General features: G+C 33.5%; 1 protein-coding gene across 2 annotated transcripts; it reads left to right on the top strand.

Annotated features, from left to right (window-relative positions):
* Positions 1-1,633: 1,633 nt before the first annotated feature.
* Positions 1,634-17,545, top strand: LOC137399396 (uncharacterized). Of its 2 annotated transcripts, none has more exons than XM_068085487.1 (4): positions 1,634-1,763; positions 3,187-3,432; positions 11,819-11,913; positions 17,447-17,545. In XM_068085487.1, exons 1-4 carry the CDS (start codon positions 1,640-1,642, stop codon positions 17,543-17,545), a joined length of 564 nt encoding a protein of 187 aa, XP_067941588.1. In that variant the 5' UTR covers positions 1,634-1,639. The 2 variants fall into 2 exon arrangements, with proteins under 2 accessions (XP_067941588.1, XP_067941587.1); XM_068085486.1 differs by having other exon boundaries at positions 11,819-11,928.
* The last annotated feature ends 41 nt before the right edge of the window (positions 17,546-17,586 follow it).

The following is a 17,586-nucleotide window of genomic DNA, read 5'->3' as shown; positions in this document are numbered from 1 at the left end:
TTAGCTGAATTCTGTATGGCTTTGTAACATTAACTTTGCCCAAGTCTGAAATACATCAGAAAATTCATTAATAAATTTAGCAGATTTATCCACATTAGTATCAATATTATACACATATTTAGTATTACATTGTATGAGACCTAGAGATATACAAACATATTTACTCAATCAGTTTGAATTCTGGTTATCTACTACATAAATTTTTTTAATATAATAGTCCTATTGGCAACTCGCAATAGCGCCTCTATCTGACCTATCATAAGTAAATTTATACCACCTGGACCAAGCCGTTTTTCTTTGATGGCTGGAGCTTTTTCTGGTCACCTCCATACGTCTGCATACCACATAGGCCTACTGCTACCTCTGCACCAGAATAAACTTGGAACTGCACTTTACGTTCTAGTTTATTGCTGAATCTGACTATTAGATTTACCTTCCATGGTTTGTCATTCTGCAAATGGGAATTTATTTCACCAAGAAATATTGTATCACTGTCATTGCCTGCAATTTCTGTGATGTGAGCTGGTTTGTTACAGCATACTATCTGCCAATGTCCAATTTTCTTAAAGAATCTGCATTTAGATTTACTTGCTAGGCACTGTGATTTGTTGTGAGGGTTTTTATTTCCACACCTGTTGCATTTGCTTGCTTTTGAACTTAGACATTGTTTTGTCGCAACTACTCCTTGGTTTAGGTCTGCTGTGATTTGACTTCACGCTTTCCATCATACCTGTGGTAGTTAGACGTACAATAGTTTTAGCCCGTTTAGCAGCTTCATATCTGCGACTGATTTGGACTGTATTTGCCAGTGTGATATCTGCTTCAGACTAATTTATTGCTGAACTGGTCATCATCTACTCCAACGACTATTCTGTCTCTGATAAGTTCTTCACGTAAGGCACCTTACTCACAGTATTCTGCTTGTCGATATAGTCTATAAGTATATCCATTTCTTCTCCATTTTGAACAAGTTTGTTGAACTTGGCTTTTTCAACAACCATGTTGTTTGTACTCCAAAATACAGGTTGTCATCAAATGCTGATAACACTTCATCATGGGCATTTTCAGGAATGCCTCTGAATAGAATAGTACCTTCAGCCTGTTCTTTGAGAGAATATACTAGTGTGTTTATCTGTTCACTGTCAGAATTTTCCTTTGTTTTACTGGCTTCTCTGTATCTCAGCCATCTGGCTCTCTACCTTGTCCATTTACCATGTTCAGAGAAATCAATGGTACCTGGTAGATTAATCCTAGGTGACAGTGCTCTGTGTGCTTGTACAGCAGGCTTCAGATTCAACTACAACATTTACCGTTAATCTCCCGGTTTTTTTCTCAACTACTTGCCAAGTATGGCCATGGCGTTCAGATAAAGGTTTACAGTTTTTTGTGCTTCAGAAACTGATTTTGATCTCTGTTAGCATAACCTTTAGTCGCATTATGTTGTTTTTAATATTTTATGTTCCACTAACTATTGCTTTCTCCAGCATGTTTATTGGTGATCATACAGGACAAATATGAGCAGTTTTGCCTTTTCGATTTCTTGATATTTTATTCAACTTATTAGAAGCTAATTAAATCAAAATGGCAAGTTTTAATCTAACCAAAATAGTGGTTCCAATTCACAGGTATCTTCTGGAGCATGACTGATACGTCCGTACACATGGTTCCCCATACTCCGCTTCTACAATCGTTATTACTAACTCCTGGTGGCTTCTATTCACCTGACTCATCACAGATCCTGCACAGCTCTATTAGATCGCCAAGTACGTCAGTACCTATTAGTGTTGGGCCGGTATTGAGTTATCCGCTCTTACCGATACCGAGGGATTCTCGGTATCCGAGGAAACCAATCATTTTCGGTGTCAGCTAGGTATCCGCGGCCGGTTTGATATGATCGGTATTTATCCGCAAAATCTTACCGGTAAATGGTTATGGGCCTATGGATATCCGGAGAGATTTTTAAAACGTTTCATGACGAACATGCTACTCTCAGCACGCATTGGCGAACAAATTCAACGAAAATTTCCACGCTTACTGTATCTACTATTATATTACGTTACATTGATAATGCCACCAGCCTCGAAGGTTTGGGAGTTCTACACAGATGGGAGGACGTATAAAGACTCTAACGGGACTGGACTCTAATTGGACTGCGTATAATTATGTGATTACATTACCTGATTACAATATGTGATAGTAAGATTTTTTTTAAACTGTTTCAGTATATTTAACAAAGAGAGCCCCTTGCCATTATCTATCTGTTCTTTATTATACATAACGTTTGTATTAATAACTATATTTTTTAATAGAATAAAGAATAAAAACATCTATCATGAAAATTATATTTCCATCTTTTCTTTTTTGGCTTTCTAAAACAAGGAGTCTCTTTGCCGTAACAATATACTGCTGACTAAAAAATTTTTTTTTTTGCACAGGCTATTTTTTGCACAACGATAAAAAATGTTTGAGACAGTTATGATTTAAAGTTTAAACCATTTAAAGACACACTGATAACCACATACCGAACAATAGTACCGACAATACCGAACTTTCTTAGTTGGCAAAGGATACCGAAGATGGTAAATACCGAGGATACCGATACCGGAAACACCGATAAAAATGTGCAAGGATATCCGATCCGGCACTAAATTAGATACCGGCCCAACACTAGTACCTATCAACAAATTCTCATGCGATAATACACTAGTCTGGCTTGTGCTGTTAATGTATGTGTTATACGGAGCTCTATTGCTCAAGTGTGAAACACTCCGAATAATATACAGTATATGAAATCTAAACACCATTCAGAAACCTATACTGTGCATTTTATACGATTAGTACACGATTCACTATGAACCAAGCATATCATAGCACAAGGATACAGCTTACAATCACCGTGAATGGCACATCTGTATAACAAACTGTATAGTGAATCAATTGTAGTAAATCAATTGCACTTTTTCTATAGCTGGCTTAATACATAAAATATTGAGTTTTCCTTCTGACAAATAAGACTGGTTGCTGTATATTTAAGTGTTTGTACTTATAAAACGGAACATTTTCCTTTTGCTGTTTTTTCAATGCAGTTGTGTAGCTATCGTTTACACTATTCTTTGCAACAATATTTTTGAATAAAACATGTGGCCAGAGCAGTGATTTGGTGTTGCGCGCCGTTTTCTTTCGTAGACGACTCCCCTTTTATCCGACGGGTGCCTCTCAGTAGAAGAACACCTGCTAGATATAGCTTTCAGGAGTCACCTCGGCACAATCTTCACCTTCTCTTAAACAGACCAGCCTTATCCTGCAATAGCTCCCCCTTATACAATATCAGTATATTGCCCTCTCGTGCCAATTCAATGAGCTCCAACTGCAACAATGCTGAGATAACAGAGCAAGAGCAAGGTTTGACTGTTGACTCTCACAATAGCTCAGGTAAGTTTGCTGCAACAACTCAATGTTTGCATTGCACTAACATCAAGCTTTGGTTGACTGAAGGTCATCTCAGGCACATACACGTGCTGGTTTCTACAGTTATTAGTGAACACTTGCTTATTATACTGCAGTGTTTCTTAACCTGGGTTTCATAGAACCCTAAGGGTTCGCTGAGTCAGCCTCAATGGTTTTGTGGAGGTCCATCCAATGCAACAGAAGTCACTGATCTGCAGGCCATGTCTTTGTGACAAGATGTGTAATTTGTTGCGAGCTCAAGCATTGTATTAGTTTTGTTCTTTGAACACAGTGATGGTAATCTACAGTTCGTTTTGTGAACCAGTAAACATGTACCTACATGCATGTTGTTGACATAAAAAAAATTTTATTTTTCAATAAAGAAGGGTTCAGTGAAAGTGCATATGAAACTGGTGGAGTTCAGTACACCAACAAGGTTAAGAACCAATGTTATACTGTAAAGCTTTCAACTAATCATCTATATATGTGGCTATTAATATTTTTTACTAAACAAAGAGGCCTTTTTTCTACATTAAAAACAATAAGACCTACTCTAACCGAAAGATGCCCCGCTACTCATAAGGTCCACCTCAGCCTGTAGCCTCAATCCATCGATGAGATCTCCTCCACCATGAGACACATTGCGATCATGAAGTTATATGAACTAAACAATAAATCTGATAAGGTCTCTGGCCATCTGTCTCTCCTAAATCGACAAACATTAAGGGGCTAAATAGCAGTACCACTCGCTCATATCTACAATGGAGCACACTTTTGTTCTATATATCTGACTAATGTCCATTGACATCACTTTTAGTATTAATTTTAATGTTTTATTATTTTATTAGTTGTTTTTTGCAAAGATTTCATAGTTTATCATGGTCTTGAGATTGTTCTTTTTGTGCCCTAGTTAGGGCTAGGTGTAACAAGAATCTTTAAGTTGCGGTAAAATAATTTATTAAGACAGATTATTTACTGGGGTTCTCTTGATTCATTTAGTTTAAAAGTTCAACAGTTTTTACCTTGACAGAAAGCGGCTAGACTTTGGATAATGTTTCAGCTCATGCTAAGGTTTTACTTGCTTATTCTGATGTGTTACTACTGCGTTACACTGACATATGCCTATAATAGTTGAGAAAAAAACAATGTATAAGCCTGTGAATCTCCTTTTGAATAAGAGAAGGGACAACTCTTTGTTGCCCTGCAATGACTCCTTTGCCTAAATGACCTCAGCTCTGCATTCGGGTGCCTGTGTTGATTAGCCTAACCAATGACATACATTTTCATATGTAATGAATAGTCATTTAGTAATTTAATCCCACGACCAAGCAAGAGTGAAACGATTGATTGGGAGAATTATGATAAATGCACATGTGCACACAACTCCCAAAAAAATATCCGTTAACGGCCGTCACCAAACCCTTGCAACGAAATCCTATCAACAAATTTAACTATTTTTCAGTAAAGTCGTTTAAGTATAATAATAATACAAAACGCATATAAACCTATTTAAATATGTTACCAAGCCTTTGAAATGTTGACGCAAATTCCTAAAACTAACCCATCTGATCGGATTATACATAAATAGACAGATTTATTAGGACGAAAATCGTCACAAAACGCTTGAAAAGCTTCGTTTAATAAAAGTTAAGACCGGAAATTGAAACGCCGAGCGACAGAGAATAGAACGATAAAGTCTTGCCACAAATCGCCACAAAACGCTTGAACGCCTTGGTTTATTAATAGTTTCGACCGACCTACGAAACGCCAATAAAGCCGTGCGACAGATAGTAGAACTGTTTACTGTGTACTGTTTGTCTACTGTTTGAGGCGTAGACCGATTTACGGGTACGAAAATGTGGAACACAGTTTATCAGCCTACGTCTTTGTCCAATTACCGAAGGTTTTTCAAATTATCTAGAACATCAGCCAGATTTCTTTACATCTTATCTACAAGGAAGGGCGTTACTACAACGCCCTTTTATGACAAGAATATTTCTTGATTTCACTCCAGTTTGCATAAAACTTCCAGACGCGTAAATGCCAACGCTTGCTCTCTGCTACATATCGCTGTCAAAACCATTCTACATTCATCACAACACAACCAACTTTCAAACTGTATATTACACATCAGTTTGCCGTTTAACGTTTAATATTGCATTTCAGAGATATAATAAACATATTTCTTTATTGTTGGCATTGTTGTTGTTAGTTAAATTACGTACAGTAGGCTAGGTCTACAGCTTGAATTAATATTTATTTTATTATTGTAAACATAAGTTTCAGATAGTTAAATGTTTATTTTATTAATATTTATTTCTGTTACATATCGTTGTCAAAACCGTTCTGCATTCAACACAACCAACTTTCAAACTATATTACAATATATTTTACTTGTAATATTGCATTTCAGAGCTATAATAAACATATTTGATTATTGCTGTTGTTAGTTAAATTACGTACAGTAGTTTAGGTCTACAGCTTGAATTAATATTTATTTTAACCAACAACCAACTTTCAAATTGTGTATTACACGGCAGCTTGCCGTTTTACTTTTAATATTGCATTTCAATATAATAAGAGATTTAATAAACATATTTCATTATTGCTGTTGTTAGTTAAATTACGTACAGTAGGTTAGGTCTACGGCTTGAATTAATGTTTGTTTTATTATTGTAAAACATAAGTTTGAGATAGTTAAATATTTATTTTATTAATATTTATTTCTGTTACATATCGCTGTCAAAACTGTTCTACATTCAACACAACCAACTTTCAAACTGTATATTACAATATATTTTACTTGTAATATTGCATTTCAGAGCTATTATAAACATATTTGATTATTGCTGTTGTTAGTTAAATTACGTACAGTAGTTTAGGTCTACAGCTTGAATTTATATTTATTTGAACCAACAACCAACTTTCAAATTGTGTATTACACGGCAGCTTGCCATTTTACTTTTAATATTGCATTTCAATATAAAATGTAATAAGAGATTTAATAAACATATTTCATTATTGCTGTTGTTAGTTAAATTACGTACAGTAGGTTAGGTCTACGGCTTGCATTAATGTTTATTTTATTATTGTAAAACATAAGTTTGAGATAGTTAAATATTTATTTTATTAATATTTATTTCTGTTACATATCGCTGTCAAAACCGTTCTACATTCAACACAACCAACTTTCAAACTGTATATTACAATATATTTTACTTGTAATATTGCATTTCAGATATATAATAAACATATCTGATTATTGCTGTTGTTAGTTTAATTACTTACAGTAATTTAGGTCTACAGCTTGAATTAATATTTATTTTAACCAACAAACAACTTTCAAATTGTATATTACACGGCAGCTTGCAATTTACTTTTAATATTGCATTTCAATATAATAGGAGATATAATAAACATATATCATTATTGCTGTTGTTATTTAAATTACGTACAGTAGTTTAGGTCTACAGCTTGAATTAATATTCCCACGACCAAGCAAGAGTGAAACGATTGATTGGGAGAATTATGATAAATGCACATGTGCACACAACTCCCAAAAAAATATCCGTTAACGGCCGTCACCAAACCCTTGCAACGAAATCCTATCAACAAATTTAACTATTTTTCAGTAAAGTCGTTTAAGTATAATAATAATACAAAACGCATATAAACCTATTTAAATATGTTACCAAGCCTTTGAAATGTTGACGCAAATTCCTAAAACTAACCCATCTGATCGGATTATACATAAATAGACAGATTTATTAGGACGAAAATCGTCACAAAACGCTTGAAAAGCTTCGTTTAATAAAAGTTAAGACCGGAAATTGAAACGCCGAGCGACAGAGAATAGAACGATAAAGTCTTGCCACAAATCGCCACAAAACGCTTGAACGCCTTGGTTTATTAATAGTTTCGACCGACCTACGAAACGCCAATAAAGCCGTGCGACAGATAGTAGAACTGTTTACTGTGTACTGTTTGTCTACTGTTTGAGGCGTAGACCGATTTACGGGTACGAAAATGTGGAACACAGTTTATCAGCCTACGTCTTTGTCCAATTACCGAAGGTTTTTCAAATTATCTAGAACATCAGCCAGATTTCTTTACATCTTATCTACAAGGAAGGGCGTTACTACAACGCCCTTTTATGACAAGAATATTTCTTGATTTCACTCCAGTTTGCATAAAACTTCCAGACGCGTAAATGCCAACGCTTGCTCTCTGCTACATATCGCTGTCAAAACCATTCTACATTCATCACAACACAACCAACTTTCAAACTGTATATTACACATCAGTTTGCCGTTTAACGTTTAATATTGCATTTCAGAGATATAATAAACATATTTCTTTATTGTTGGCATTGTTGTTGTTAGTTAAATTACGTACAGTAGGCTAGGTCTACAGCTTGAATTAATATTTATTTTATTATTGTAAACATAAGTTTCAGATAGTTAAATGTTTATTTTATTAATATTTATTTCTGTTACATATCGTTGTCAAAACCGTTCTGCATTCAACACAACCAACTTTCAAACTATATTACAATATATTTTACTTGTAATATTGCATTTCAGAGCTATAATAAACATATTTGATTATTGCTGTTGTTAGTTAAATTACGTACAGTAGTTTAGGTCTACAGCTTGAATTAATATTTATTTTAACCAACAACCAACTTTCAAATTGTGTATTACACGGCAGCTTGCCGTTTTACTTTTAATATTGCATTTCAATATAATAAGAGATTTAATAAACATATTTCATTATTGCTGTTGTTAGTTAAATTACGTACAGTAGGTTAGGTCTACGGCTTGAATTAATGTTTGTTTTATTATTGTAAAACATAAGTTTGAGATAGTTAAATATTTATTTTATTAATATTTATTTCTGTTACATATCGCTGTCAAAACTGTTCTACATTCAACACAACCAACTTTCAAACTGTATATTACAATATATTTTACTTGTAATATTGCATTTCAGAGCTATTATAAACATATTTGATTATTGCTGTTGTTAGTTAAATTACGTACAGTAGTTTAGGTCTACAGCTTGAATTTATATTTATTTGAACCAACAACCAACTTTCAAATTGTGTATTACACGGCAGCTTGCCATTTTACTTTTAATATTGCATTTCAATATAAAATGTAATAAGAGATTTAATAAACATATTTCATTATTGCTGTTGTTAGTTAAATTACGTACAGTAGGTTAGGTCTACGGCTTGCATTAATGTTTATTTTATTATTGTAAAACATAAGTTTGAGATAGTTAAATATTTATTTTATTAATATTTATTTCTGTTACATATCGCTGTCAAAACCGTTCTACATTCAACACAACCAACTTTCAAACTGTATATTACAATATATTTTACTTGTAATATTGCATTTCAGATATATAATAAACATATCTGATTATTGCTGTTGTTAGTTTAATTACTTACAGTAATTTAGGTCTACAGCTTGAATTAATATTTATTTTAACCAACAAACAACTTTCAAATTGTATATTACACGGCAGCTTGCAATTTACTTTTAATATTGCATTTCAATATAATAGGAGATATAATAAACATATATCATTATTGCTGTTGTTATTTAAATTACGTACAGTAGTTTAGGTCTACAGCTTGAATTAATATTCCCACGACCAAGCAAGAGTGAAACGATTGATTGGGAGAATTATGATAAATGCACATGTGCACACAACTCCCAAAAAAATATCCGTTAACGGCCGTCACCAAACCCTTGCAACGAAATCCTATCAACAAATTTAACTATTTTTCAGTAAAGTCGTTTAAGTATAATAATAATACAAAACGCATATAAACCTATTTAAATATGTTACCAAGCCTTTGAAATGTTGACGCAAATTCCTAAAACTAACCCATCTGATCGGATTATACATAAATAGACAGATTTATTAGGACGAAAATCGTCACAAAACGCTTGAAAAGCTTCGTTTAATAAAAGTTAAGACCGGAAATTGAAACGCCGAGCGACAGAGAATAGAACGATAAAGTCTTGCCACAAATCGCCACAAAACGCTTGAACGCCTTGGTTTATTAATAGTTTCGACCGACCTACGAAACGCCAATAAAGCCGTGCGACAGATAGTAGAACTGTTTACTGTGTACTGTTTGTCTACTGTTTGAGGCGTAGACCGATTTACGGGTACGAAAATGTGGAACACAGTTTATCAGCCTACGTCTTTGTCCAATTACCGAAGGTTTTTCAAATTATCTAGAACATCAGCCAGATTTCTTTACATCTTATCTACAAGGAAGGGCGTTACTACAACGCCCTTTTATGACAAGAATATTTCTTGATTTCACTCCAGTTTGCATAAAACTTCCAGACGCGTAAATGCCAACGCTTGCTCTCTGCTACATATCGCTGTCAAAACCATTCTACATTCATCACAACACAACCAACTTTCAAACTGTATATTACACATCAGTTTGCCGTTTAACGTTTAATATTGCATTTCAGAGATATAATAAACATATTTCTTTATTGTTGGCATTGTTGTTGTTAGTTAAATTACGTACAGTAGGCTAGGTCTACAGCTTGAATTAATATTTATTTTATTATTGTAAACATAAGTTTCAGATAGTTAAATGTTTATTTTATTAATATTTATTTCTGTTACATATCGTTGTCAAAACCGTTCTGCATTCAACACAACCAACTTTCAAACTATATTACAATATATTTTACTTGTAATATTGCATTTCAGAGCTATAATAAACATATTTGATTATTGCTGTTGTTAGTTAAATTACGTACAGTAGTTTAGGTCTACAGCTTGAATTAATATTTATTTTAACCAACAACCAACTTTCAAATTGTGTATTACACGGCAGCTTGCCGTTTTACTTTTAATATTGCATTTCAATATAATAAGAGATTTAATAAACATATTTCATTATTGCTGTTGTTAGTTAAATTACGTACAGTAGGTTAGGTCTACGGCTTGAATTAATGTTTGTTTTATTATTGTAAAACATAAGTTTGAGATAGTTAAATATTTATTTTATTAATATTTATTTCTGTTACATATCGCTGTCAAAACTGTTCTACATTCAACACAACCAACTTTCAAACTGTATATTACAATATATTTTACTTGTAATATTGCATTTCAGAGCTATTATAAACATATTTGATTATTGCTGTTGTTAGTTAAATTACGTACAGTAGTTTAGGTCTACAGCTTGAATTTATATTTATTTGAACCAACAACCAACTTTCAAATTGTGTATTACACGGCAGCTTGCCATTTTACTTTTAATATTGCATTTCAATATAAAATGTAATAAGAGATTTAATAAACATATTTCATTATTGCTGTTGTTAGTTAAATTACGTACAGTAGGTTAGGTCTACGGCTTGCATTAATGTTTATTTTATTATTGTAAAACATAAGTTTGAGATAGTTAAATATTTATTTTATTAATATTTATTTCTGTTACATATCGCTGTCAAAACCGTTCTACATTCAACACAACCAACTTTCAAACTGTATATTACAATATATTTTACTTGTAATATTGCATTTCAGATATATAATAAACATATCTGATTATTGCTGTTGTTAGTTTAATTACTTACAGTAATTTAGGTCTACAGCTTGAATTAATATTTATTTTAACCAACAAACAACTTTCAAATTGTATATTACACGGCAGCTTGCAATTTACTTTTAATATTGCATTTCAATATAATAGGAGATATAATAAACATATATCATTATTGCTGTTGTTATTTAAATTACGTACAGTAGTTTAGGTCTACAGCTTGAATTAATATTTATATTATTATTGTAAAACATAAGTTTGAGATAGTTAATTACTTATTTTATTAATATTTATTTCTGTTACATTTCTGTTGTTTCTGTTGCGCCTTTTTAGAGTCGTGCTCCCTCAAATTTATTTTATATCATCTCAAACAAGTCTCATTTACATTATACTCTGTCAATTCCTGCTGAGAACTACTTTTTCGACAACCAACAGTACCCTTTCTTTTTTCCATTACTACTTTGGTCGTGGGCTGTATGACAGTGGAATTTCTAGTTATATTATTATTGTAAAACATAAGTTTGAGATAGTTAATTACTTATTTTATTAATATTTATTTCTGTTACATTTCTGTTGTTTCTGTTGCGCCTTTTTAGAGTCGTACTCCCTCAAATTTATTTTATATCATCTCAAACAAGTCTCATTTACATTATACTCTGTCAATTCCTGCTGAGAACTACTTTTTCGACAACCAACAGTACCCTTTCTTTTTTCCATTACTACTTTGGTCGTGGGCTGTATGACAGTGGAATTTCTAGTGTAATATGTTGATTCTAGAGTGTCAAGTTGTACCCAAGTCTCGTGTGAGTCATTGTCTGTCAGACAGTGGACATTCAGACAACGCACTGAATGAAACATCTCCTCAGCAGCAGGTGTGTCTAAGCTTCGTATGTTCATTTATTTTATTTACAGCTAAATGTTGTTGTGAGGAAACACGACTACTAAATCATGTTTTATATTGTTCAATATTAGCGACTCATTACTTATAGCCCGACTTTAAGCTGATGATGTCTGTTAATATCCTTATAATCACCTATAATCACTTATAATCCTCATAATCACTTATAATCCTTATAATTGTTAGCTGCGATTCGGAATTTTTCGCTTAATTTTTTGTAGTAAGACGACTTGCCAGACATCTTTTTTAGCCGTACATCACAATCACTGTGTTTTCATGACACGGTTAATCTGCAAGTTTGCATCAAACGAGATGACTTGCAACAAACATCCGCAAGTGAAGCGAGTTTTGTTATTCACAAATTTTCACCAAATGTTTCATGCTTGCAAAAGATGAAGTCTGCTCTTGCGAATTATGTGCAAGAAAATGCCGTGCAAGCTGTTCCATTTTAAGTATTTTCAACGCTTCAATCATTCCTATTTCGATTTGGTGTTGCAGGTGTACGTTACTATGACCTTTATGACCTCTGACCTAGAAATCATATTTTTTAACAAAGCGCTCGCGTTAATCCGCATCATGCGACTGTCCATTGAAACATCGCGCAGTAACCCAACGTGCGCACAACTCCAAATCTGAATAATCTGCGTCATGGAAACAGTGAATGATATTGCTAGGATACACTGTAGTCAATCCTCAAACTAAAGTGTGTTGAGATACTGTAGTGCAAAAGTGTGGTGAGATAGTGTAAGTATATAACATCGAGCGCTTCATGTGTGATGATGTGTGGTGAGATGCTGTAGGTATATAACATCGAGCGCTACATGTGTGATGATGTGTGGTGAGATAGTGTAGGTATATAACATCGAGCGCTTCATGTGTTATGATGTGTGGTGAGATAGTTTAGGTATATAACATCGAGCGTTTCATGTGTGATGATGTGTGGTGAGATAGTGTAGGTATATAACATCGAGCGCTTCATGTGTGATGATGTGTGGTGAGATAGTGTAGGTATATAACATCGAGCGCTTTATGTGTTATGATGTGTGGTGAGATAGTGTAGGTATATAACATCGAGCGCTTCATGTGTGATGATGTGTGGTGAGATAGTGTAGGTATATAACATCGAGCGCTTCATGTGTTATGATGTGTGGTGAGATAGTGTAGGTATATAACATCGAGCGCTTCATGTGTGATGATGTGTGGTGAGATAGTGTAGGTATATAACATCGAGCGCTTCATGTGTGATGATGTGTGGTGAGATAGTGTAGGTATATAACATCGAGCGCTTCATGTGTGATGATGTGTGGTTATTATTGGTAAAACTTCTGTGGCCTTGGTATGCCAAACTAGTAAAATTCTTGACTTGCGGTGAGAGCCAGTTTTAGCTTCAATGACATGTGTACATGTAGCCTTGTTCCATGCTTGTTAGTTTTTGATGTGATCTCTTGCATGATAAAAGAGGGAGATTCACCTTTGCTGAAGGTAGCTGTGATAAACTTTTATGTTCAGACTAGAAATCTATATTGATCACGCGAACATATTTATGTTTGTGATACTTCTATTAGCTTTATTAAATATAACTATAATCAAATGAGTTATTAGAATATTTCTAATAATATATATATATATATACAGTAGACGCTTCTATAACGTATACTTCCTACAACATAAATTCCAGTATACCGTATACACCATGCGCGTGCTAATTATTTTAGCCTTGTGTCCACGAGTTACGATCCCTCTGTTCAGAAATATTTTGGGACTTAAGTATACGCAACGCAATGCTTCTTTGGTTGTTTTTCCGTTAGGGCTAATTTATTCTGCCCCACGATACTGACAATAATTTATCTTTAATTTAAAATTTGGTGATTTGTGTACTGATTATATACAGTGAAACCTCAGTTCTCGAACGCTTCAGTTCTCGACCAACTCGGTTTTCGACCAAAGATTTTGAGATTTGTTCGGCTCTGATCTTGAACATAAATTCGTTTCTCGACAAAACCGGAGCATGCACATTGAAATTGGAACAGCTCCGGAAACAGCATGGAAGCATTCGTTAACAAACGGAGAAGCAATTTACACTTCATATATTCTTAACTACAAAAAAAGGAGGAGCCATCTAGGACCGGGCGTCCTCTACCGAAGAGATTTGCTAAGGAGATAACCCCTCCAGTTGAGTTACCCTAAATTGTCTTGGGAGGAGGATTCTCCTTCAAAGATCTGAAGTAAATGTGCCATTGCTGTTTATATTTTCTTTTTCCAACCATTTTTTATGTAACTGGTCTGTTGCATTTTTTGCTGTTTCCTTATCAATTTCTGCAATTTTTGTTATTGTCTCTTGACTTTTAATGTTTTTAATGCTTTATGAGCAAAACATACGAAATGTTTACTTTTGTTTTTTTTCATCATCTTAAATAGAAAACCTTTTATTAAAGTTAAACACGATCTATATCTACACGTTTTTATTTATGGTATGCAGTATACAGTACAGTTTATAGTTTAAAATGTAAAATACTTTACCAAAGTTGTTTTCTCGCTTTGGAATGGATTAAAATTTATATACATTTATTCTAATGGGAAAAACTGTTTCAGATCTCAAACAACGGAAAAGCTAAAAGTTATGAAATTTTAAAACTACTATGGTTTGAAAACTTTTACAGTTATATTTATTTTTAATTTAGTTGTCCCGCACAAAACCTTTTCCTCATCATATGAAGTTTGAAAGTCACAGTTGTTTAACAGAGCTTCAAAACCTTTACAGTTGTTTTTATTTTCTCTTTTAATTTATTTCAACTACACAAACTTCTCTCATATGTAGTTTGAAATTTAGAATGGCAAATGTTGTTATATGTTAAATACAAATCAATTTTCTGTCCAAAGACTTTTATTTCCCAGGCAACGCCGGGTAGCACAGCTAGTCTATTATATATATAACTTCTATGACATTCTAGTTCGTCGTGATAGATCACCAGTTGTTTCGATGAAACAGAGAATAGGTAGCTGTGCAATCTATATAAATCTTAAAAGTTGACTTGCAACAAAATTCACATTACAGTTATTTGGTATCAAAAGATTCACCATGTCTTACTCTGTTGTGTTGTAAGTGCCAAATATGTGGAAATGTGATTACAAGCTCTTAAAAGCTAAAAAACGAACAGTTAATCGCAGCCTTAAAATCTTAGAATAAAAATCTCACCTCATGTTGGATTTGAACTCATGAAGGTTGCAACCACAAGTTTTTACTCACGCATTTAACCACTGAGCTACCTAGTCCTTGGAATTCTATTGCTCTTATTATATACTGTAGCCCTATATCCTTTTCTCGATTGCACGCGCTAAATGATGTATTAATTGATACATTGCTCCCACAGGTTATGATGTGCAATGTTATGAAATATTTTTTGCCCAACTCTATGAAACACGATGCTTTTTCATCCTCACCATAGCAGGGCAAATTTGTTTTCCACCATATGATATCAGCAATAATTTCTTTCGAAATTGAAATTTGGCGATTCTTGTACTGATTACAACGAAATAACGAAAATGTCCATATGCTTTTTTGTCGCTGTCAGTTCAGCGTTATCCGTTTTCAGCGTTACTATTTTTTAATGATGATGATTTTTACTAGGAGGTTGTTGCATTAGATATTTACTATGGGTTTCTATATCACCCTATACGTCTATACGATATTTTCACTTTATGATGCCAACACTAAAACGAACTAAAATCATATAATTGTATACCAAATAATTTTCATGATAATTTTTTTTCTGTTTTGTAATCATAGCAAAACAGACTATATTTAGCCATTGCTTGCTAATTATTTCAGATTTACATTTAAACACCTTTAGAGTTTTATTTTTCCTCCTAATTTATTTCAACAAAACACTTCTTTCATTATACAAAATTTAAAAGTTACGGTTGTTGAAAAAGTTTAAAAACCTTTAAAGTTGTTTTTTTTCTTAATTTATTTGAACTGCACACAAAATACTTTTCTCATGATATGAAGTTTACAAGTTAGAATGGTAAATGTTGTATATGTTAAATAGAAATAAGTTTTCTGTCCAAAGACTTTTTTATTACCTGTGCAACGCTTGGCATTCATCTAGTGTAGTAGGACTGAGAGTAGCATTGCGTGCTCAGCATAATTTTGCGAATCGAAGACATACGGATGAAGCTTACTATAGTGACAATCAAATATTTACATGAGAAAACTTGGAGATTTAATTATGCAATCATTCCTAGACAGGTAATACGCTTGACAATCTTGTTGTTCGTAAATGCTTTAAGGCGATCAATTGGTGCAGGTGTTACAGTGTCATTCTACCGATCTGAATGTTATGAGTTGAAGGATCGTCCAAAGTTATCTTTTATCGTAACCCTGGCTTCTGGATACAAATAGACGATAGGTAGTAGGCTACCGCTTTTTTATAAGAAAACATTTTTTTTCCGTTTTATTGTAGACGTATAAAATATTTGGTGTTTTACTTCTCAGAATAGACTCTACTGTTTAGAAGAAATAAGCAAATGGTTGTAAATGAACGTCGAAGATGTGCGCTCCCTATCAACTTATTGTAAAATTAACGCAAATTATAGTCTATAAAACCAGTGAAATTGATCAGAAAAAGGAGAAAAGTTATATCATTTTTGCAACCTCTTCATTTTCACGTGCAAAACTGCATTGCTTCCAGGCTCTTCAAACTTTGTAGGCTATGTTGAACATAACTTTGGGCTTAAAATCTTTTACGTAAACAATTAAATATTCAATAAAACTAAATATTTTGCATTGACACATATAAGTTTTCATAACATTTGACCAAATTAATTAGCGTAATATGTCTCATCATCTTATGCCATAAAAGGCCACAAATGTGTTGGTGAATGAGTTTGGACACTTTTTGTCATCTTCATACTACCGTGGTTGACAAGTTACGCCTGTTTTGACTCAGACGAGTTACCACTATTATTATAGCTTTTGATATTACTGTCAAAAATAAACACTCACTGACACTACTACTATTGCCAAATAGATACGTAATCATCAGAAGTCCATTGGTCTGCAACTTGTGAAACCTACGTAGCTGCAATGCGTTTGCTCATCGGGAAGAAGAAATAGCTTTAAAAATGTGTCATTGCAAAGCGAAACTGATGGCGGCGTGTGATGCAAACATGTTTTTTATTGGCTCAACACCAACAGTTGATCGCTTCCTTTCAATTAAGTAGAGACGCAATAGGCTAATTATACGACTACTCATCGATTAGAAGCGTTTTGTATTAGGCCTGCAAAAGCCACTCTATCTCTGCAACCTTCTGCTTTGACAGGTACATACGGCGTGTTATAATTTATAGGGTCAGCTTATCTGCGAGTTCTTATATATCCCTTGATTTCGGGGCTGTTTTTCTCGGGTTGGCTTATATGCGAGATAGGCTTATATGTGGGGATATATGGTAGTGCATTCAACCTCTACGCTGTTATATTAGTAAGGTTTTAAACAATGGTATTTTAGGCCAAGGATGGCGATGAGGAGATTTTTCAAGATAGTCCAGATGATGATGGAATATTCTCCGAAGATGAAAAGGACGAGGCTGAGGAAATATTTAGCTAACTTTCCCATAAGAAACAACATTTTATAGCGTTTTGTTGTTC

Source organism: Watersipora subatra, chromosome 7, assembly GCF_963576615.1.
Source record: "Watersipora subatra chromosome 7, tzWatSuba1.1, whole genome shotgun sequence".
Lineage (NCBI taxonomy): Eukaryota > Metazoa > Bryozoa > Gymnolaemata > Cheilostomatida > Watersiporidae > Watersipora > Watersipora subatra.
Note: the sequence above shows the minus strand (reverse complement) of the source record. Positions and strands in the feature narration are given on the sequence as shown.